Genomic DNA, 22,814 nt, shown 5'->3' with positions numbered 1-22,814 from the left:
AACACTGACTTGTTGTTAGCTTTAGGGTCCATCTACAATAAGACAACAACAAAAAGTTGCAAACAAGAAAAGACTAGATAATAAAAACAAATAAACTGAATAAAAAAATTTAATCTAGCTAAGATATTAGTAAGCATTTAGCAGTCATTAGTTTTTGGTGCAAATAATTCTTAGCACAAAAATAATAGTGTTTCACACTAATAGTACCTAGTTGAATTATTAAGTTGATATTATGATTGTAAAACTTAACTGTAAAATGCTAACTGCTAACATTTCTCTGTGATTTAGTCCAGAGTTGGTGTGAAAATTTATATGCTTCTTTTTAGTGAAAGACTCCTCAGCAGGCCGATGACTGGTTAACAATATTTCAGAAATTGTCTGGTTTAGAGACAAAATGTGTTATTCCATATGACAAACTATCGTTGTTACTATCCATCCATCCATCCATTCGCTTATCCTTTTCAGGGTCACGGGGGGCGCTGGAGCCTATCCCAGCTGTCATAGGGCGAGAGGCGGGGTACACCCTGGACAGGTCGCCAGTCTGTCGCAGGGCCAACACACAGAGACAGACAACCATTCGCATTCACATTCACACCGAGTGGCAATTTGGATTATCCAATCAACCTATCCCCACAAGCTGCATGTCTTTGGACGGTGGGAGGAAGCCAGAGTACCCGGAGGGAAACCACGCAAACACGGGAAGAACATGCAAACTCCACACAGAAAGACCCCGGCCTGATGGTGGAATTGAACTCAGGACCTTCTTGCTGTGCGGCAACAGTGCTAACCACCGTGCCACCGTGCTGCCCCCGCTGTTACCATTTCCAAGATATTTAATTTTTGGTATTTAGACTCATTTTGATATAAATTTTAAGCTTTTATCTTCTCATCTGTTTACGATAACTTTGTTTGATTACAGTGGTGAAAGTTCTTTGTGGAACCAGCTTCCAGTTTGGATTCGGGAGACAGACACTATCTCTACTTTCAAGACTAGGCTTAAAACTTTCCTTTTTGCTAAAGCATATAGTTAGGGCTGCACCAGGTGACCCTGAATCCTCCCTTAGTTATGCTGCAATAGACGTAGGCTGCCGGGGATTCCCATGATGCATTGAGTTTTTCCTTTCCAGTCACCTTTCTCACTCACTATGTGTTACAGACCTCTCTGCATTGAATCATATCTGTTATTAACCTCTGTCTCTCTTCCACAGCATGTCTTTTATCCTGTCTTCCTTCTCTCACCCCAACCGGTCGCAGCAGATGGCCGCCCATCCCTGAGCCTGGTTCTGCTGGAGGTTTCTTCCTGTTAAAAGGGAGTTTATCCTTCCCACTGTTACCAAAGTGCTTGCTCATAGGGGGTCGTATGATTGTTGGGTTTTTCTCTGTATCTATGAAGCGCCTTGAGGCGACTTTTGTTGTGATTTGGCGCTATATAAATAAAATTGAATTGAATTGAATACTTTTACAGTACTTTCAATAAGGGAAGGGAAGTAAGTATCAAGTAAGTATCAGTAAGTAAGGGAAGAAAATGAAAAACAAATAATTGAGGGACATTTTAATCTGCTTAAAGAAATAACATCTAACTTTGTAGCATTTTAAGTTCCCCACTTCTAGGAAGGTCAAATTCTCGTTAAATAAATTGAAATTTTTTCTCATAATTGATACAAGTCCTGTTTATACAAATCCAGTTACATCAAAACTATACGAATAGTTTAGTGAGATTTGCTATCTGAAAATTAGCGCCTAACACCATTTGGGCCAAAACATATTTTTTACATTCTCCTCAGAAGCATTTTGGCTGTAGGCAAGAGACCTGAAACTATGAAATACAAATAGGCCCAAAAGTTTCACACAGCTCCCTGGAACGACAGAATTAGGTGATAACTGTCTGTGTTTTTTTGCAAGCTTTCTTTGCAAGCTCCTTTGATGACCTGGATGACTGAGAACCTTCACAGACATATCTGTGTTTTTTTGCTTCTATTTACAGTGGCTTGCAAAAGTATTCGCCCACCTTGAACTTTTCCACATTTTGTCACATTATAGCCACAAACATGAATCACTTTTATTGGATTTCCACGTGAAAGACCAATGCAAAGTGGTGTACACGTGAGAAGTGGAATGAAAATTATACATGATTCCAAACATTCTTTACAAATAAATAACTGAAAAGTGGGGTGTGCGTAATTATTCAGCCCCCTGAGTCAATACTTTATAGAACCACCTTTTGCTGCAATTACAGCTGGCAGTCTTTTAGGGTATGTCTCTTCAAACGAAAACGCATTAGTGTGGACGTAGTCCATGTTTTTGTGTCATGCAACACAGAAACAGAGGTGTTGCCATGAAAGCCAAGTCATAATCATGATCTCTCAGTGGTCCCATTTCATTTAAGTTTTTATACTTTAAATACATTTACATACTATACACTCAGAAAAATAAAGGTGCCAACTGGAATTAAAAGTGGTTCTTTAGACTGATGCCATAGAAGAACCTTTTTTGGTGCCACAAAGAACCTTTCAAACAAAAGTTCTTTGAAGAACCATTTCTTTCAGTGGTTCATTGAAGAACCTTCAAAGGTGCCCCAAAGAACCATCAAGAAATGGTTCTTTGGGGCACCTTTAAAGGTTCTTCAATGAACCACTGAAAGAAATGGTTCTTCAAAGAACCATTTTTAAAAAGATCCTTCAAATGGTTCTTTAAAAGAACCATTTTAAAGAACCTTTTTTGAGTGGTTCTTTAAAGAACCATTTTAAATCTTTCAAAATAAAATGTATCATAAATTGAATTTGAGTAGGGTAAAATAAATACAAGCACATAGACATATATTAATGGTTTATTGGCACTTTGTATTACAGAAAAAGACATTTTAATGCTAAGCACAACACCACTACTAATAATAGCATATAAGTCATTTAAACAGTAATAATTAAATATCTTTACTATAAATACATATAAATATTATACTATAGATAAAACAACAATTTTTACATTAGAAATAGCAATACTTTCATAACAGACAATTAAACAACACATTTTCATCAGCATGTTTGCATTTTCAGTAAAACTATTTCAAGAACAATCTTTTTATTTAAATTATCAATGAACTGCAGCCTTAAGTTATGTAAGTTAAGTTTAATGTGAGACTCATGGTCCTTTGTTAGTCCACACTGGGATAATTTCAGTCTCTCACCTGCACTATGCTGGCAATCTATGAGATATTTAATGCATTTGCCACTCTTTGCACAGCTACTGGTACAGGTGTAGTCAGAGTTCCCAAGTTGAGAACAAATGCCTCCAAAAAGCAAAATGTCTTTTTTAGTTCACTTGGATAGGCAACATTGTAGACATGGTACAGGGAGAAGACAATACCCATCGCCAATGAAATGTCCATTTCCCCACTGTCCAGAATCCTTTTTTGTCCATCCATCTGGACATTGACCTCAGTTGAATCACTCAAGGGCTTGCCGTCACTGCTGCTGAGTACGATTGTAGGTATCGGGCTGTGTGGATCCTGAAACAGAAATTAAATTCTTGAAATGAGGAGTATAGTTTAAATAAGTATAAACAACAGCTGTCCCAATGAAAGTATAAAACTCCTGTAAAATACTGGATTTGTTCAAGACCCCCCCCCCCCCCCCTCTCACCATACCAAAAAATATATAAATTTACCTTATTTATGACGAAGAGATGAGAGGCATTTTCTTTGAAAATAGATGGCAGGAGAAGAACAGCTGTGTTTACCATCTGACCTGAAAAATAAAGAGAAATATGTAAGTATTTTCTGGCCAATTTTGTTAATACAAAGGTGTAAAGGCCATATGAGTGCCTTTATCAGGAGTTGAATGTCTTGCAGAACATAAGCATTAGTGCAGTAAATGTATACCTAATTAACTTTTCAGTGTAATTCAGTGTAAATGTTAAGCATTTATACAAAACCCCCAGAATGTTGTTCAGTTCTGTAAGTTGCTAGCTTTAAATAATTTGAGTCCTAAAGAACTTGCAAAGCAAGTCTAGCTGCCACTGAACATTTTTTGGGATAAACATTGTGTGAATGACTGAAAATCTTCATAGAGTATTTCCTTGACTTATTCGAATAATGGTGTAATTAATCGTTTTTTTGATGAAATCCACACCTACTCTCCTTCAAAGAACTGGTGGAACTGTATAGTAACGACTCTACATATGTAACGATGCTACATATAGCATCGAGGGTATATCAGTTAAATCTTAAAGTACATCATTGCAGAGACGAGACAGGAGAAATGTCAGTCTGTGGATATTGTAAAGCAGCGGTCCCCAACCTTTTTTGCGCCACGGACCGGTTTATGCCTGACAATATTTTCATGGACTGGCCTTTAAGGTGTCGCGGATAAATACAACAAAATAAAACTAGTACCGGTACCGAAAAAAAGAAAATTTATTCATAACACACGTGAAAAGACCCAGGAAAACCGAGTAAACGATAAAAACGATAACAAAATAACGCTGAAAACTGATAAAAACCCTGAAAAACTATACATTTCACACCTGAGCCTCAACTCTCGCGGCCCGGTACCAAACGACTCACGGACCGGTACCAGTCCGAGGCCCGGGGGTTGGGGACCGCTGTTGTAAGGGACACTGTGTTTACTAATGTGCTGTATGTGAAACCTTAAAAAGTGGTATCTGAGATAGGAGTTAAAAATGTTTTTGCTCATTATTGCCAAGTGCCCTCACCTTTTCTTTCAGTGTCTGTCTGGCTCTCATCAACAGATTTTAAGCAGAGGCTTTTAAGGTAGCTGTTTGGGGCTATTGACACAAGCTTCGCTGCCAACTTACTGAATCCTCGGATTACTTTTTTGTCCACATCAGTTTTAAGTAACATGGAAGCCTCTTCAAGAAGCTAAAATAAAGGATAAACATATACATATTAGCTTTGTACCATAATATATACCATTATATAGCAAACCAGAACAATCATTATTTCACACATCAATTATCATTAGAGAAGAAATTATAATTTTGCATTTGTTTACTTTAATTCTCAAGTACACATTGCTGTGCAAAAGGGATGTTTAGACTATTCTTCCCAAAAAACTATCATTGGCATCAGATTAGTCCAAAATTATCCTGTAGCATGAAAATAAAACCAAAGAGAAAGACATAGTCAATGTGGCAATTTCTGTTAGTGTTCTGTTAGTGTACTTTTATTACTCATGAAATCTGCTGAGTCAGTCACTTTGCCTGTCCTGTAGGTACATGATTATTAGAAGTCTGTATAAATGTGCAGCACATCAGTACATATTCGTGTTTTTGCTGTGCACTATTGTTATTGTTGTTTTTTGCTGCAGTTTTTGATAAAACACTCACCACAACAGGGATAGTGAGACATGGGAATTCTCGTAGAACCTCTTCAGTAGTATGCTGAAGAATGTAGTGTGTTCTGTACTTCTGTATTTTCCTGAGGTGCGTTTGAATGACATCCACATTTGGCCTAGTTTTTTGGCACTCTTGCTTAATCACTGATACATGTTGGTCGGTGCTCCTTTCATCCTCCCCATCGTCAAGAGGATTGATATCCTGGTTATTAAAAAGTTTAGCAAATATTGAGAGAAAAAACAAAGAAACAATACTTTTAACTTTTATGTACAATTTAAAATGGCAAACAAACATTGAGCATATTTAACTTGCCTTGGTTTTTTTCAAAAGGATACAGGGCTGGATATCTGATGATCTTTTTCTTCCTGAATTTGGAACTGAGTATTTCTGTCTCATTTTTTCAATTTCCTCTACGTCTACTAGTGGTCTTCTTTCCTTTTTAAACTTGTTCCTGAGAGACTCATGCAGAGCATCCTACAAATGATAAAAATGTAACTAATTATTCATAAATAGGTGCAACTAGGTCCTCCCTTTATGCAAGACATTTACCAGAAAACTTTGAGTGACATAAAGCTGGTAGGTTTGCTGTAATCATGTCATAACCTAATTAGTTCCTATTTACAGATCTCTTCTTTAACTCTTAGGAGTTGATCGAACACATGATATAAAGGTTTGGAGCACTTTAGATTGGCTAAATACACTATAAAAGGTAGATAAAGTATTAATGGCAATATGTCCTACAAGCATACTCGTCATGATCTTTCAGTCTATATGTTAATACCTCTACCTTTTAATAATAATGTATACTTTATTGATCCCCACAGGGAAATTTCTCTCTTTGCGTTTAACCCATTCACTCAGTGAAGCAGTGGGCAGCCACTAATCAGGCGCCTGGGGAGCAGTGTGTAGGGACGGTACCTTGCTCAAGGGTACCTCAGGGTAGCCGTTCAGTTGATTCAAACCCCCGACCTTCCGATCATGGGATAACCACACTACCTACTGAGCTATCCCTGCCCTATTTTCAAATTTAATTTTTTAAATACAAAAACTACACTATCCTGATACAAAGGCAAACAGAGCTAATATAATGCTGAATTTCACACCATTCACTTGAGAATTCACAGAGAAATGAAACAATTAATTTAAAAGAGCAATTGATATTTTATTTATTGTTTGACCATACTGCACGACATCTGCCTCAAAAATCACAATACTAATACTTGTATTGTAGTGGCCACAAGGGAACAGATAACCTCTGAATATGTAGCAATGAAAATGTTAGCATGTTACACTCATTAGCCAATAATTGGGCAATTCAAAGACAATTTGTTGGACAATTGTATCAATGTTTGCTTTTCAGGAATACTTACATATCCAGAGCCATAACTCTCCTTCAAAAAAGGAAAACTCAGAAGGACAGTCCTCAGAAGGTCTACATACTGCACATGAGAGGGATACCTGCAAATTTTGAATGATGAACTTAAATTCTGATGTACATACTGTATTTTAAATGGATCAAATCTTAATTATATATAGACTTACATTGTCTCATTACTCAAGTGGTCAAACAGTGCTTGAATAAGCATGTTTTTGAGTCTGTTCTTGGTGGGTGACTTTAGTGCTGCATCTTTATTGGTCAACGCAGTGAGCACAGCTGGAGGAAACTGCACTTTGCAGTTAAACATAGGTTGGAGTGCTGACACAGTATGCTTTTCTTTGTGTTGCCTTCCACTGCAAGAAGAAGTAAGAAGTATGTTTAGAGTTTGTTACAAGACATGAATATACGTGTCCTTGTGTCCTGCATCAGGAATATCCGCATATTTAAAACGTACAATAACAGCTGCTGAACTACAGAAACAGAATCATAACAGAGAGTAAGAGTGGCTGTGACATTTCAATTTGAAAGTAAATGGGTGTGTGATGCACATCAACGCTGGAGAAACAGAACAGGGCTTGCGTCAACCCCTTGCCCCCCACCCTCCAACACCATAAACCTAGGGGAGGGGAAACACTGGATTGTATGAATGTACAATTCAGTGAATCAACCAGTCAACTTAAGACTCACTCTTTCAGCTTCTCTACAGCAGACAAAAATTTCACTTGGTCTTTCACTTTTGGAAAAAGACGCTCACTCATTCTTTCAGTCATCTGCAGAAGTGTCGATCCATCGATTTCATTGTCTGTGGCACAGAAAAACAATAAGACACGATCAAAACAGAAATGAGCATGTCGAAGATAAAGAATAAAAATATTATAAAACATTACTAAAAAAACAGCTATGAGTTCATTAGTGACTATAGATGATGACAGACCTGTGGAATAGCCAAAAAGTGGTTAAAATCATTTTAACAGTGGTTGACAACTCCTAACTAAAAAGTCATGGTTTAGGATGTATCTTACCTAACTTTGGTATGGACTGCCTTAAAAGGTTGGTGGATCAGTGTAATGAAGTCTTGACCATCACATCTGTATGCGTCCAAAGCATGAAAGTCTACCTCATCCCCAGGCTTGAATATCAACAGATCATCAGTCTCTCTGATGTGGTATGATTGAAGGTGTCTTATAAACTCCAGTGTTGTGAAAAGTCTTCCAACAAGAAACCAGTTGGCCCTGATATACACAATCAGGACTATTTTCACAAACAGTGGAATTTGCTCTGCATGCACAAGTTCCAAAATGAAGAAATCTCCAACTGCATATTTTACAGAGTTTAAAATGATGCATTTACTTGTCCAGAGTTTCTCATCCACAGTAACGGCTGTCTCCAAGTTTTGCAAACAAATCTGCAAGTTCACTGGAAGTTCTTGAAGTGATAAGTTATTAACTGCTGCTTGTGTATGATCGCTCCTGATGATCCGTTCAGGCTGCCACTCCCAGCATTGACGAAGCTGATTCCTCTTTGCCAAAGTCTGACAAATATTAATATAGTTATTGGTGATTCTTGCTACTGTCTTGAAATATTGATGTCTGGCTTCAAACCTCATGCACCAATGAGAGCGGAGTGACCCATAATCAAGGATGAGCTGAGGATAATGTAGCAGAAAATGCAGCTTGGGTGTAAACACACCAGGAAACAGATTGATGAAATCTGTCAAAAAGTAAGTGATCAGTTCATGTAGATTACTAATCCAGTCAGTGCTGATGGTTGGAGCAAGAATAATCTCTCCTATTTCTCGAACCAAAAGATAAAGCTGCCAAAACTTGTTACCCTTTTCAATCCTGGAGCCTATGACGAAAGGCAGAGTCCTAAATAATGTCCATTTCTCAACAGCAGTTCCAGAGATATTTCCATCCAGTGCTACCTTCTCAGATATTAGAGCAGGTTTGGAGGTGCAGTCATTCTGTCCAAAACTAAAAGTCCTTATGCTGTCATTCACCTCTTGGATAGTAACGGTTTTGTCCTCGTGCAAGGCTTTTACAACAGACTTCAAAACAAGAGGAATGACCCCCTCAAGAAAATCATGCATTACATCAGGTGGGAATGCATTTGTGGTATCAAAATATGACAGCTTGTTGAAGGCACATGGGCCAGTTACACCATACACTGACCTACAGTGGGGGTCATCTTCAACACATTGCAGATGGTATGCATGAACAGTCTTTGTTCTAAGAACACAATCTCCCTCACTAATGATCCTAGACAGGTCCTTGTAATGACACATACAAAACCTGCATATTCTACCATTACTGAATGAGCAGCTAAAACCTGCAAGTGTGTGAGAGGTTAGGTTGTCTGCAGATATTGTGGCCAGACCACCTTTGATGCAGTACTGTCTGTCTTCAAATTTTAATCGTAATCCACGTTCTTGCAAAACCTGTAGGTCACAAATTAATGGTTCTAATATTTTCTCAAATCCATATGTTTTCACCAATCTATGTTTGACAAGTATCAACAGATGAATATGTCTTAAAACAGATCTGTCTTTTGGTGGAATATTTCCCAAAGTAAAATAAAATGCAGACACTTTATGTAGACGTTTCTTTGATCCTAATGGATTAGCAACTTCAAATTCATCACTGTACAACTGAATTCTCAAATGTGGGTTGTCTGTGTTAAAAAAAATCACTTTCTTTGTAAATTTTCCCATCACTAAAATCTGTTAAGGTTTCAGGAGCACGGGATTCTGGCCTAAAAATTTGTCTTAAAATGTTAGGATCATTACATATTAATTCTAAGACTTTTAGAAGTGGCATATACTGAAAAGTGTCCTGTTTCCCAGTAAAAGGATCTATCCCCAGGATACATTCAACAGGTTCAATCAGGTTTAATTTCTCAACACAGTATCTGTCTAGTTGATATGTGTTGCTGACTGCACTGAAGCAATGTTCTACCAAACTATTGTCATCAATATAATGAAAACTTGATATATCAAAATTAAGAGTCTGCAAACATTTAGAAAATATCTCCCTATAGTTTTCAATAAAATACTTGAAAAGTGACTCTACTTCAATAAGAACAAATGTTTGAACTTTTCTATTTACAATACTTTTCTCTTGAAGATTCAAGGAAAACAATGCCAGTTGTTTTCTCACAGTCTCTGTAAAGTTCTCTACAAGTTCACTCAGAGTTCGTTCAGATGATTGGGGAAATTCAACAGTTTCCTGGATGACAGGGTCACAGTCTGGGGCAGACTCTAATCCTTGTTTCTGATATTTATGTTTCTTCCTTGTGTGATTTTTCAAAGATTTCACAGACAAAAACTTTCTGGGACAGTCTTCTAGTCTGCAGACAATGAAGAATCCACATTCACTTTCATGGTATATCTGTTGATGTTTCAGCAGTTTTTCATATGTTGGTTTTCTTGTGGAGCACTGTGGACACTGATATGGCACATCCATAGAAATGCTCACCTACAAAGACCTGTTGATAATCTGCCAATTCATTTTCCCCAAGCCAAAGAGATACTTCTCCAACAGTCCACTGCTGAGCCATGATCTGTTAAAACAAAACAAAATGCCATTACATTGTTTTATTCTGTGACATCAAAAACGTATTTATTTTTTATTCATTCATTTTCCAAGCCGCTTTATCATCATAAGGATCGGAGGGGTGCTGGAGCCTATCCCAGCTGTTTTTTTTAGGCGGGGTAGACCCTGGACAGGTTGCCAGTCCATGGCAGGGTTGTCATTCAGATATGTATGTTTGGATTGTGGGTGGAAACCCACACAGAAACAGGGAGAACATGCAAACTCCACACAAAAAGGTACCCGGTTGACCCCGGGAATTGAACAGAGTCTTTCTAGCTGTGAGGTAGCAGCGCTAACCACTATACCACCGTTTATTCTAACTTTTAAGCCTTCTTCAGATAAATATTGATTATTTTATGCTTTCGATTATCTGGTCTTGTTAGTATAATGACCTCTTTTTTGCCTAATATATGATGTTGGATAAATGAAATGTACATAAAAAAAATTTAACTATAATAAAAACGGACATTATCTTGGTAACATCAAATGACTGGAGCATAATTTGTCAACTACTCTGAAAATAAGTTATACAGTAACAGTCAAAGACAACTTCTCATGTGTCACATTTCTGTTTATTCAAAACACTTATGCATTGCTGTATTTTATACAGCTACTCCACAATTCAAAGTACAGGCTACTGAATTTCTGAGTTTCTAGACCAGACACAGAGCTCACACAACAGGCTTCAGGCGCCATTTTGGTGACTTTAACCATATTATTAATTTTAATATCTGTCTAGCTGACATTAGTTTATGTACGCAGCACGCAATATAGCCACATATTTTACAGGCCAAATTAATTGGGAGCACCTTCACTTAATTGTAACAGTGGTTTTGTTAGGAAAACAGTTCTTTATACCAGATACTAAACTGCGTTAACGTCAAAGGCTAACGTATCTAACCATTACTGTTAGCACAACATTAACAGCAAGCTACAATGACGAGTAACAAAAACAAAACAATAAAAAGGTTTTATGAAAATGTTTTACCTTTTCCAACAGTCCAGGAATCCAGAATCCTTTAAAGACCAGCAGGTACTGAAGACTGTTATCCACTGGCAACGTCCGAGAGAAAGTTTTCTTTCCGTTAGAAAGTTCAAGGCTCGCGCGATCTGTGTGCGCATGCGCATCCCTACAGTTGCCCCCCCCCTTTGGTTGTACTACGTGTTCTAACGTCTCTCTCTCTCCCTGTCATTTATTTGGCTTGACACATATAATAATAAATTGCGCAGTGATAAACAAGTACTCAGATCACATGTGCAATTATTATTTACTTATATTATTTTATAATTTGACTTTACATACTGCTGGGTGGTTTGTAAAGTTCACAGTAACTAGTATTATCATTATGATATATATATATATATATATATATATATATATATATATATATATATATATATATATAGAGAGAGAGAGAGAGAGAGAGAGAGAGCAAGAGAGAGAGAGCAAGAGAGAGAGAGAGAGAGAGCAAGAGAGAGAGAGAGAGAGAGAGATCTGATATAGATCAGTATCTGAATCTGTCTAATATCCCCCGAATGGATTGTTAATTTATAAATTCACCATATTCATAAACGGCTTAATAATAAATTCTATATTCTGTTACCACATTATTTGTGATCAGTGGGTTTGCAGGGTGGGTGCTGGGGGTCTTCAGGCTTTGGCACCCACCCCTGCCATCAGAATATTTTTAAGCAAGTGTTTCTAACTTTAATTTGAATATTCAGTATCCCACCATCTGCCCCCCCCCCCCCCCGCACACAAACAAAACACACAGTATAATTTAAACCCTCATTAAAGTGAATATTATTTATGCCATTTTACACCAACAAACTCAGATAGCTAAGGATGAAGAACCTTTTGTTCTTTAAAGAACCATTTGTAATAGCTGAAGAACCATCCACAAAATAAAAAGGTTCTTTGACGTATGATGGTTCTTTAAAGAACCATGAAGACATCTGAAGAACCATTTAAGAACCATAATTTTTCTGAGTGTACTAAAACTGTCTTTATTATTGACTTGTATTGTATGTTATTACCCATGATATTTGCTCGTTTCTGTGCTATAGGCTGAATGATTTCAATTTATCTAATAATCATGCAATGCTTTTTCTAAAATGACATCCATAATAATAAACATCTTCTCTGCTTTTTGAGGAAGATCCAGTCCTCTAACTTACACTAGGGCTATTCGTAGAGTATTAGCATCTTCAGGTCTATAGCATTTCAGATATCTATATATCTATATATCTATCTATCTATTTATTGTGTGTGTGTGTGTGTGTGTGTGTGTGTGTGTGTGTGTGTGTGTGTGTGTGTGTACACACACACACACACACACACACACACACAATATATACATATATACTATATATAGTATAGTAGAAAGTACTGAAAGATATATGCAGGTTTTAAAGCAGCACATGCTCCCATCCCAACACTGAATGCTTGACGCTAAACCTATTCTATCTATTATGTCTATTCAACAGCTTGGCTTTGTAGTACAAGAGTCTGGCTGCTGAATTAGCCTGCCTGCAGTCCAAACCTTTCACCAACTTAAATATGTCTTCCAAAAGTCCAGTAACTGGTCTCCAGTGTTCCCAGACATTTAGCAGCTGTTCTTAAGAGAAATGGGGATTTCCTGTTTGAAAAAAAACAAGAGAGTGTGATATGGTACTCTATGCTGTATGGGACTTAAATGAGAGTCTTGGCAGTTGACCCCTAGCTTGCAGTCTTTGCTTGGAGTAATAAAAATGAGCTATCTCAGCTAACTAAAGTAAGAACCCAATTGCACTAATCTCACATGAACACGGGAGCGTTTGGAAAAACTGAATTCTCAATAATCACTTAATAACGAATCATTGATTACAAACATTTCACTGATCAGTTTTCTTTGCAAGTTACTCTCTAGACAGTATTAAAGGTCATGAAAATATATCTCGGGTCCTTCCACTAACTTCAGCACTCTGGAGGACAGTAAACTGCTGGTTGCTGCTTCACCCAGGATGTGCGTACTTCATAGGTGCATGATTGCTGCATACAGGTTGGGAGGTGACATTGGGAGGTGTTGGGGAGCTTTGGATGGCCTGGGCCTCCTGGACCTTTCTCTTTCTGGGGGCTGATTATCAAGTAGCTGGCAAAACACACGCACATGTGGGCACACCTAATCACAGCACTGAAATAATGTACAGATGTAGCAGCTGATGACCCGTTGTACTGATTCGGATGCAGGAAATGAATCTTGGACCTTTTATTTTTTTTCTATTTTTTTGCTTTCTTCTCCTTTCTTCTTACTTGTAATTTCAAGCCTTGTTATAAAAATGAATATGATTAAAAGAAATTGATTACCAAAATGACCTATAGAGAGTTAATAGAGCTCCTTTTAGCAAAGCAAATACATTTGGTACAACCGGGTGTAATCAGAGCATGATTCTGTTTGCTGGAGCTGCTGACATGGCCCTGTCCCAACTTTTTTGACACATGTTGCTCCCATCAAATTTAAAATGACTTTCTTTTTTTCAAAAAGGTACATTTCTCACTGTAGAAATTTTGACGTTTTCACAAGTATTCACTTGTGACTAAGTTATGGGTTTTTCGGAATTGGGGTTGTACTAAGAGTATTGAAGACTATTAAATTTGCAGACTGAGATACACTGATAATCTCTCTAGAAAATTTTAGCCTACTTATTGATAAATTAACTGTTGCCTTTTGTGTCTGTTTTTTTACACATACAAGATTTATGTTGCCAGATGGCCATAAAGCGGCATTGAAAAAAAGCAAATTATACTATTTATGTAAATCATTTGTTTCTACATGGTAAACAAATGCTGCTGTAGTAAATGAAAGAAATCTGTCAGCATGACTCTTGAGCTTAAAATCAGAGGTGGGACCAAGTCATTGTTTTGCAAGTCTCAAGTAAGTCTCAAGTCTTTATCCTCAAGTCTCAAGTCAAGTCTCAAGTAATGTCAGGCAAGTCAGAGTCGAGTCTCAAGTCACTGATGTAAAAGTCCGAGTCAAGTCACAAGTCTGAAACTTTGAATTTCAAGTCCTTTCGACTCTTTAAAAAAAAAAAAACGAAAAAATAATGTTGCAGTTATATGCTAAATGTAAATATTAGACCATGTAATTTTAAAATCTGTGTTTTTCTCAACACATGACAAAATAGTGAACTTAGAAAATATACACAAATTGTGAAATTGCACCTCTTTAAAATGCAGCTCAATTAAACCTAGCTCCAAGAATAATTTTCACCAACAGTTCTGAGATAAGCTGCATGTTATTCTTGGATGCGGTTGTAGGACCAGCTTTAAAATCGCATGACAAAAATATCATACACATTAAAAAAAAATGTATCACCAACGTAGCCTGGACAACATTTGCTAGTTAGATGAAGTCAGCTATCTCATCTTAGCATATTTATATGCATATTTATAATCATACGGTTCTTGGAGTGAGTGCATACACTCATGAAGTTTAGTAACTTCAGGTCACTGCAACAAGCCCAGGTACAGTTTACCGACGGATGGGTACAGGACCTTGAAATGCACCGTGTAGAACGAAAGACCATCGTACGTATCATAAGTTTACCAGTCTCACAAATTGTCGTCATAAATACACATTCCTTAACCGTTTATTAATAGGACCTTTGAGCTCAACGGTAATTAATTAGCAGTGGAAATAATTTCTGGTAGCATTACAGAAATGTAGCAGTGACAATAATACTGTATGCTGTAATCGTACTGGGCAATTAGTGATACAAAAAACCTGTTTTATCCTGTGAATAAAAGTATATGTTTTTGTCAATGTACCATAATAACAGAAGCGAAACGCAATATTGTGTCAGGACAATTCACTATTTATGCACAATAAATAAAGGAGCATAGCGCCACAATTTCTGTTCAGCGCCAGACTTGCTTGTAACCTATATCACTAATTATGTTATGAAAATGACGTATTAACTACTAAAAAACACTGACCTTCGTGTAAATGCTTGGAGCAGACTAACCTGTGAGCTGGAGTGTTCTGGGACGTTATATTTGATCTTTGAATGGCTGCAATCCAGGCCATCCGTCGCGTCTTTGTTATTTCGGAAACATGGCTTGAACAATTTCTCTTCAACGACGTAATCCGATAACAACCGATCTCTTTACCCGTCGGCTTCCCGTGGCTGTCATGCGACCGGCTATTGCAGTTAATAATACAACGGCTTCTTGACATTTTTGTGTTTCTTTTTATCGCTGTATAACTGATTTTAATTGAAAGCCTGCGTGCGTTAGTACCGCTTGCCACGAGTTCCCAGAATCCTTTGCGGTTCTACCCGTGAATGACGTCACATTTTCAATCTCTATATAATATGCATGTTAAATTTTATATTTGGGGTAAAATATCAAGTCTTTTCAAGTAAACCGGTTCAAGTCCAATTCAAGTACCAAGTCATTGGTGTAAAAGTCCAAGTCAAGTCACAAGTCTTAGAACATTTTTTAAGGTCAGGTCTAAAGTCATAAAATTAATGACTCGAGTCTGACTCGAGTCCAAGTCATGTGACTCGAGTCCACACCTCTGCTTAAAATGTAAGAATGTGTGTAAAATTACAGACATCTGTAAATGAATTACTGTGGTTCATTGTGAATAGCCCTGAGGAAGGGTTTAATGCAGGGGTGTCAAACTCCAGGCCTCGAGGGCCGGTGTCCTGCAGGTTTTAGATCTCACCCTGGGTCTACACACCTGAATCAAATGATTAGTTCATTACCAGGCCTCTGGAGAACTTCAAGACATGTTGAGGAGGTCATTTAGCCATTGAAATCAGCTGTGTTGGATCAAGGACACATCAAAAACCAGGCACTCGAGGCCTGGAGTTCGACACCTGTGGTTTAATGGGTAGAAAGCTATCAAACTTTTGAAAATACAGTTAAAGTACAAAATTTCCCAAGACATCCACTGGGCCAGATTGGAGTCTTTTCTGGCCCCCAGGTCTTATATTTGACATCTCTAATGGAGAGGAGCGGTGCTTCAAAGGATAGTTGCAGATATTTGTCAGAATCTTCAGATTATATAGTACAAATAAAATGTTAACGTTTCTCCAACGTTGTCTTCCCAGCAGTTTCACCGGATGGCCAGGAAGCGTTCGCAATGTCTTCTCGGGCACTTCTCCGGTGCTGATAATTGGCGTCTGTCTTGTGTTAGTGACGTAAAAGACGGATTTAATGCGACATGACCGTTCAAACAGCAGTCGCTTTCTAAAACATCAGATATGTATCGGATTCAGTACCACATACGAAAGTGACCCAGATCGGATGTGAAAATATCGGATTTGTGCCATTCACACTGTCATACCATGATCGTATATGGGTCGCATAGGGTCAAAAAAATCGGATTTGATGCGCTTTCGCCTGCAGTGTGAACATAGTCTTAGATGCGCACGTGCACAATTGCGCACTGCTGGCAAATCTGCGTTGCGCACAAAAAAAAAACTAACCTGAATTGAAATTAATACTTTAACAATTCTGTGTTGCAGTGTTAGTCAATAAGTGACTGGCTGCTCCTTATGGGATTAGAACGATGCCACCATATCCCATAGCCCAGCCAATAATGTGATTCGTATATACGAAGCCAATCAACGTCGCTGACAGGCTATGACAGCGTCCTTATGTGCCAACACCGGTGTTTTAGCTAGCAAAGCGGCGTGGCTGATGTGGAGTGAAGCCACGTTAATGACAACGTGTACAACCATTGGAGATGTGAGCAGGACAGACAGAACAATTGACGGGAAAAGTGTGGACTTTATAACAGTTTTTAAATTGTGTTGATAGGCCACGTAAAACCGGAGTTGTGATAAAAAGAAATGCGAATACTATCGTTGTTTATATTTACTGCGGGAAGAAACGGTAAAAACGGCGTTTTATAAGAAAAAAAAAAGCTCTCTCCGCCTGTGAGCAGAAAACAACCCCGCCCCCTCTTCTCCGCTGCCCCTTTCCTATTCGTCCAAAAAAGTACCATGTCGACCAATCAAAAAATGATATGGCAACTTGGCATCTAGTTGTTAAGAAACAGGGGGAAGTTTTAGGAGTGACGGCGGTGTTTTGAGATGTGAGAGATTTGAGACATTTAGCGCAAATCTTGTGTAGTTAGTGTGTAATGTAGTCAATAGTTTTGTTGTGTGTGTCAGAACAATGAGGCGACTGCTGAATGTTACAGGTGTTACAGGAGTGATACATCTCCTGTTGTCAGGCCTGCAGGTATCAGGCTGTTCTCCTTTATCTCATAGTGAACAGAAATAATTTTTTGGAGTGGCACAAATAATTTGTGTGGCATCAAATTTGATGCAGAACAGCTGATTGTTCTGTAAATAGTTTTAAATGTCTATTTAAAAATGCATTGGCTGCATTTAAAAAAAATAGCTGCAACAAACGTTGTTTGCTAAACTCAGTAACTTTTTTGAAGAAGTAACTATATAATTAATTGCCCAACATTGGTCATTATATACTGTATTTTGCAGACAGAGAGTTACAGGACTCTCTCCCAGACCACAGACTCATACTCATAATACAAGTCAGAGCTTTATAAAAAGAAAAAAGTAAGAAAGTTGTGTTTTCGAAATTTTAGTTCAAGTTATTTTTACTTCCAATTTTTACATTTTCATTGTAAGTGGGCTAAAAGTAGTTAATTAAAGGTAGCCTAACATAAATGTAACTGCTGTAATTTGATTTGATTTTAATAAACCATGTAACTTGGATGGATTCGATGCTGGCATCACCACAGTGCACACGTCTGATGTCACTCACAGTGGTCCAAGGGATCGCTGAGGGAGTTTGTGTGTTCGCTCAGACACATGAGAAATTAGAGGGAACATTGTTCATTATTCTCCCCCAGTAATTAAGGTTAGGATATGTATTTATGTATATGTATTTTTTTTATTCCAATCCATTCTTCTTTTGCAGCATTTAAATAACCTTTATCAGATTTGATGATTTTGTTACAGACATTTCAAAAAAGTGTTTTGTTTTTCTTTCACAAATGTGGGGATTAAATTGTATTAAAATGTATAAAACAATGATGTCATGTTTTGAGATGAGGACCCAGGCACAGAGAGACTTGATGAATTTAAGAATCTTATGATTTAATAAAGAAATTTGCAGACTTGCACAGAGATGGTAAAATTATGATGACTGATAACAGAGACGAAGACAACAGACGATGAGGACAGGGAGGAACAGGGGTTTAAATGCACCAAGGAGACAGTTATAGAGAACTCAGGACAATTGGAGACATTTAAGGATGCAGGGACTGACAGAGACAGGGAAGACGTCTCATCGTGACGTTTAAAGTTTATCTTGCCTGGCTGGGCAGCTCTCTGGGTGCTCAGCACCCCCAAAGTAGAGATGGACTGATCCGATATTACGTATCGGTATCGGTCCGATACTGACCTAAATTACTGGATCGGATATCGGAGAAAAATAAAAAATGTAATCCGATCCATTAAATATCACGAAAGCACCTCACAAAACTTGCAACACGCCGTAACTCACCTCAGAACGTTAGCACGTCGGAGCAGTATGCATCATGTGATAGAGCAGCTGTGGCATGCGGGACCTGTCGTGGTCTGGATAGCATTTGGAGCTTCGCTAGCAACCCAGCATTTCATCTCCGACAAAGTTATCCCCGAGAGAAGTAAAGCAAGTGTGTAAGTCCATCTCTGAATGTTTGTAAAGCATTCCTGCGTTAAGCTTAACAAGCGATATGTGGAGCGACTGCCTCTTCTTGCTGCTACTTCAATCATGAAACTGTTTAGTGATCAGCTGATCGGCTTTTCTGTAGCGAGTCCGTCTCTCTTGTTTGTTTTTGGCCCACTTTGCACCAGAAAGAGGAAACCAGCGGCTGAACAACAGCAGCACGTTTAAGCTTGATAAGCTGTTGTTAGAATTTATTTAATATTACTTTCTACACCAGGATCTTTTTCTACGTAGCTGGCGGCTGGTAACTGTACAGGGGCAGATCTAGCAAACTTTAGCCAGGGGGGCCGATAGGGCATTAACAGGGAAAAGGGGGCACAAAGACATACTTTTCTTTCTTGTTCTCATTTAAAATGTCTAGCTTTTAATAAATAATTATCTGACACCCAAAGTTTTAATTTGATGTAAAAGGAATAGAAGTCAATTACTGTATATAGTGACTATTAAGTCTAATATATATACCCTAGTAAGCTATAGTACTTTTTCCTTTGGGAAGGTACCATCTGTGCAGTCTGCAATTTTGTTGAAGAAAGATGTTGAATCTATTTAATATTTCTTGAAAAATAATTGATTTCTGTGCATTTTTTTTTCACACTGCATCAAATTAAGGTTGATTACATCGATTAAGCATCAAGAGGTGGAGCGTGAGGGGTGGTTCCCTATTTTCTATTTATTTATTTTTGTTGTTGCTGGGAGTTGGAACCCTATTAGTTAGGTTGCTTAATATTTACGCTAAGTACTCTTTAAAATACCAGAATAGGGAGGATGGTGTAGGTTTAAGTTTATTCGATTGATCAGTATTGCTGAACTATGAAATATTTTTTTTTGCATACAGGTATAACAGAATAGCTTTAGTGTAGTTGTTGTTTTAAACTTGAGTATGAACTTATACAAAATGCAGCAAGATATTTAAAAAACAGTTTTGTTGATTAAAACACACTATATCGGATTCATATCGGTATCAGCAGATATCCAAATTTATGATATCGGTATTGGACATAAAAAAGTGGTATCGTGCCATCTCTACCCCAAAGCTCTAATCCTAGAATCGCCCCTGAGTCAAACTGTTAAATGTTGTCATTGTGTTACTTAAATTTGTAAGTCTTGGTTCAAACTATAGGATCAAAGACATTCTTTTGCTTCTGTTGACCTCCCCAGCCTGCTGGTGGGGGAGGCTGTAGTGTTTTATTATAGGCACATACTATGTGAGGGTTCTGTTTTCTTGTTTAGTAAGCTTTCTGCTTTTATGACCCTTTTGTGGGCACGAGATCACACAAACGCACTCCCAAACACAAACACTCAGTGCACGCACGCACGCACGCACGCACACACACACACACACACACACACACACACACTCTCTCTCTCTCTCACAGGCATACACACACTCATACACACACATGCTTACATGTGCACACACATAAAACACATGGTACCTTATCTTTTATAACCATAGGGGTTTTTTACAATGGGTGGTGCTTGTGTGTACTGTAACTGCTTTCAATAAAAGGCTGCAAGCGGAGACCGGAGTCGAAGTGGTCTGACCGAGGGCAGAAGGGCTGGTCTGAGATCCTTCCCTTGCGCAAGTAAAATCGCTGTTCGTCTTGCTTCCTTGTCATTAACAGAAATAAGTTTCTAAACCAGCGGGGCCTGTGGAAGCGCAGACCCAACAATGGTTAGCACTTCTTTTCGTTTTGCTTGAAGCGATCATCCCTCAGGACTCAAATGCTTCATAATGAGGTCAGAAAAACGGAGAAGAGAGATCTCGTTAACACAATGATATAAGACCCCAATCAAAGCGTAAACTGCAACATGGAACAGAATGATCACTGGGAGCTGAAGTTAAGCCAGGGCTCACTCATGTGTGTGATAGAAGTTGTTGGTTTGTTTGTTTGTTTGCTTGTTTTGTTTGGAGCATTATTGTTTGTGCTGTCACTTTCTTCTCTTTGATGCCTGGGAACACATGAGACCAGCTAAATTATCAATACATTTGAAGCTTAAAATCTTGATTCATGTCAAAATAATATAAAGTCATTCCACTGCATCTTTTCATCTATCCATGAAATTATCTATCTATGAATTCAGTAATTACATTACAGTTACAATTATGTTGTTACTTGCGTAACAAAGGGTCTCACATTGATGCCTCACACCACCACAGACCATAATTTATATCATACATGCGACAGAGTTTTACACTCCATCTGTATTACTTTTAATTACTTTTAATATGTTATTAATATAAAATATCTTATTAATTATAATTACAATGACTTGGTTAGGTTTCAGTATTAAAAAATGACTGTTATTTATTTTATTTTTTTGCCTGTCCCGTTTGGCTCTTTTGCCATCAGAATTGTTGTCTAAAGGCAAAGAAAGATGCCCAACGGATTTACTTTACCAAATTGACCATCCCAGCCTTGCCATAATGGTCCATTTGATTCACCTTTTATTGTTTATTTTATTTTCATTTACTGAATACGGGACAGACTTGACTGGGGGAAAGAAGGGGAGAAAGAAAGAGGGAAAGAGAAACAGCTGAGAAGAGGGACGGGGGAGAAGGGCAAAAAACAAAAACCAACAGAATGAGCAGGAAAAAAAAAGAAATAAAAAATGCATATATCAATCACCTGGATCACCTGCTGAGAAAGAAAAAAGAAAACAAGCAGAAGAGAACAAGAGTAATAGAATAAACAACATCACAATGATATATGGGAATATGACAGTAAATACTAAATATTAAACATTATTGTGCAGCACATAAGATCAACAGAACACAGTGTGCTTTGAGGTAGAAGCCAAAAAGGTTGTAGTTTGTGGGTGTGATCGCCCGTGTGTACACCTGTGAGCATGGACGCGCTTGTTTTGTTTTTTTAAAGGTTCCTTCATGTAATGATCTGCTAGAGGGTGTGGGGGGGCCACAGCCCCGTCCTCCAGGGCATGAAGCAGGTATGGAGGAGATCAAAACTCCAGACATCCAGAGGCCCCCAGAACACAACAGACCAAGGAAGACCAACAGAGGGGCAGCCGCGCCACTGTCCCAGGAAGAGCTGAGGAGAGTCCCAGATGAGGGCTCACTCAGCAGCCGCGGAGCAGAAGCCAGGGGCAGTTGCAGTGACGCGCCCGTGCGCTCCGCCGGCAGCCAGCCGTGCCTGAGTGACCAAGCCCCAGGCCAAGAGGCCGGGGGCACCCCACCTCCGAAGTGGCCCGAGCGAGCCCCAGGCTCCAGGCCCCGATAAGCGGCCGCCAAGGAGTGAGCCGGTGTGTACCCGGACGCCCATCCCTGGACACAAAGAACCACCAACGCACCGATGTCTGAGGGAGTCCGCCACTGGCAGGGAAGTGGTGGTAGGGGGAGATAGGCCTCCAAACCTTGGAGGGCCTAAGATGTCCCCAGAGAGGTGGCGCCTGACACCCAACCTGACATATAGACACAGAAATACAGGCACACACATATACCATCCATCCATTCCCACCCTCATGCTCTCATATGCACTTACTCCACACTCAACCAACGTGGAGACAGACATAAAGAGACGCTGTACACACAATCACACTCCCCAAGCGTACTCTACAAACCGGGTCTAGGTACCCTAATGACTGTTATTTCTAGAAAAACATCAGGTTTTAAACAGTTTTAAAACACAACTGGTTCAAGTTTACTTTCAGGATGACATATCCCAAGTGAAGAGTCACTACACTACCAGTCAAAAGTTTGGACACACCTTCTCATTTAATGTTTTTTCTTTATTTTTATGACTGTTTA

The 22,814-nt window shown here is 38.5% G+C and overlaps 1 protein-coding gene across 3 annotated transcripts; it reads right to left on the bottom strand.

Annotated features, from left to right (window-relative positions):
- Nucleotides 1–2,877: 2,877 nt before the first annotated feature.
- On the bottom strand, nucleotides 2,878–11,443 carry LOC146558598 (sterile alpha motif domain-containing protein 3-like). Of its 3 annotated transcripts, none has more exons than XM_085247897.1 (10): nucleotides 11,309–11,443; nucleotides 10,204–10,288; nucleotides 7,418–7,532; nucleotides 6,895–7,083; nucleotides 6,723–6,810; nucleotides 5,665–5,826; nucleotides 5,344–5,553; nucleotides 4,711–4,876; nucleotides 3,664–3,743; nucleotides 2,878–3,505 (listed from the first exon to the last, which is right to left on the bottom strand). In XM_085247897.1, the coding sequence occupies exons 2-10, from the start codon at nucleotides 10,283–10,285 to the stop codon at nucleotides 3,203–3,205; spliced, it is 1,395 nt and encodes a 464-aa protein (XP_085104023.1). In that variant the 5' UTR covers nucleotides 10,286–10,288; nucleotides 11,309–11,443; the 3' UTR covers nucleotides 2,878–3,202. The 3 variants fall into 3 exon arrangements, with proteins under 3 accessions (XP_085104023.1, XP_085104025.1, XP_085104024.1); XM_085247899.1 differs by lacking the exon at nucleotides 11,309–11,443 and adding an exon at nucleotides 7,753–7,962 and having other exon boundaries at nucleotides 10,204–10,256; XM_085247898.1 differs by lacking the exons at nucleotides 10,204–10,288; nucleotides 11,309–11,443 and adding an exon at nucleotides 7,753–10,132.
- Between the last annotated feature and the right edge of the window lie 11,371 nt (nucleotides 11,444–22,814).

This window comes from Mchenga conophoros, linkage group LG15 (genome assembly GCF_057382185.1).
Source record: "Mchenga conophoros isolate Kocher_MC1m ecotype Shallow Benthic linkage group LG15, M_conophoros_male_GT1.1, whole genome shotgun sequence".
Lineage (NCBI taxonomy): Eukaryota > Metazoa > Chordata > Actinopteri > Cichliformes > Cichlidae > Mchenga > Mchenga conophoros.
This window is presented reverse-complemented; position numbering and strand designations above follow the sequence as displayed.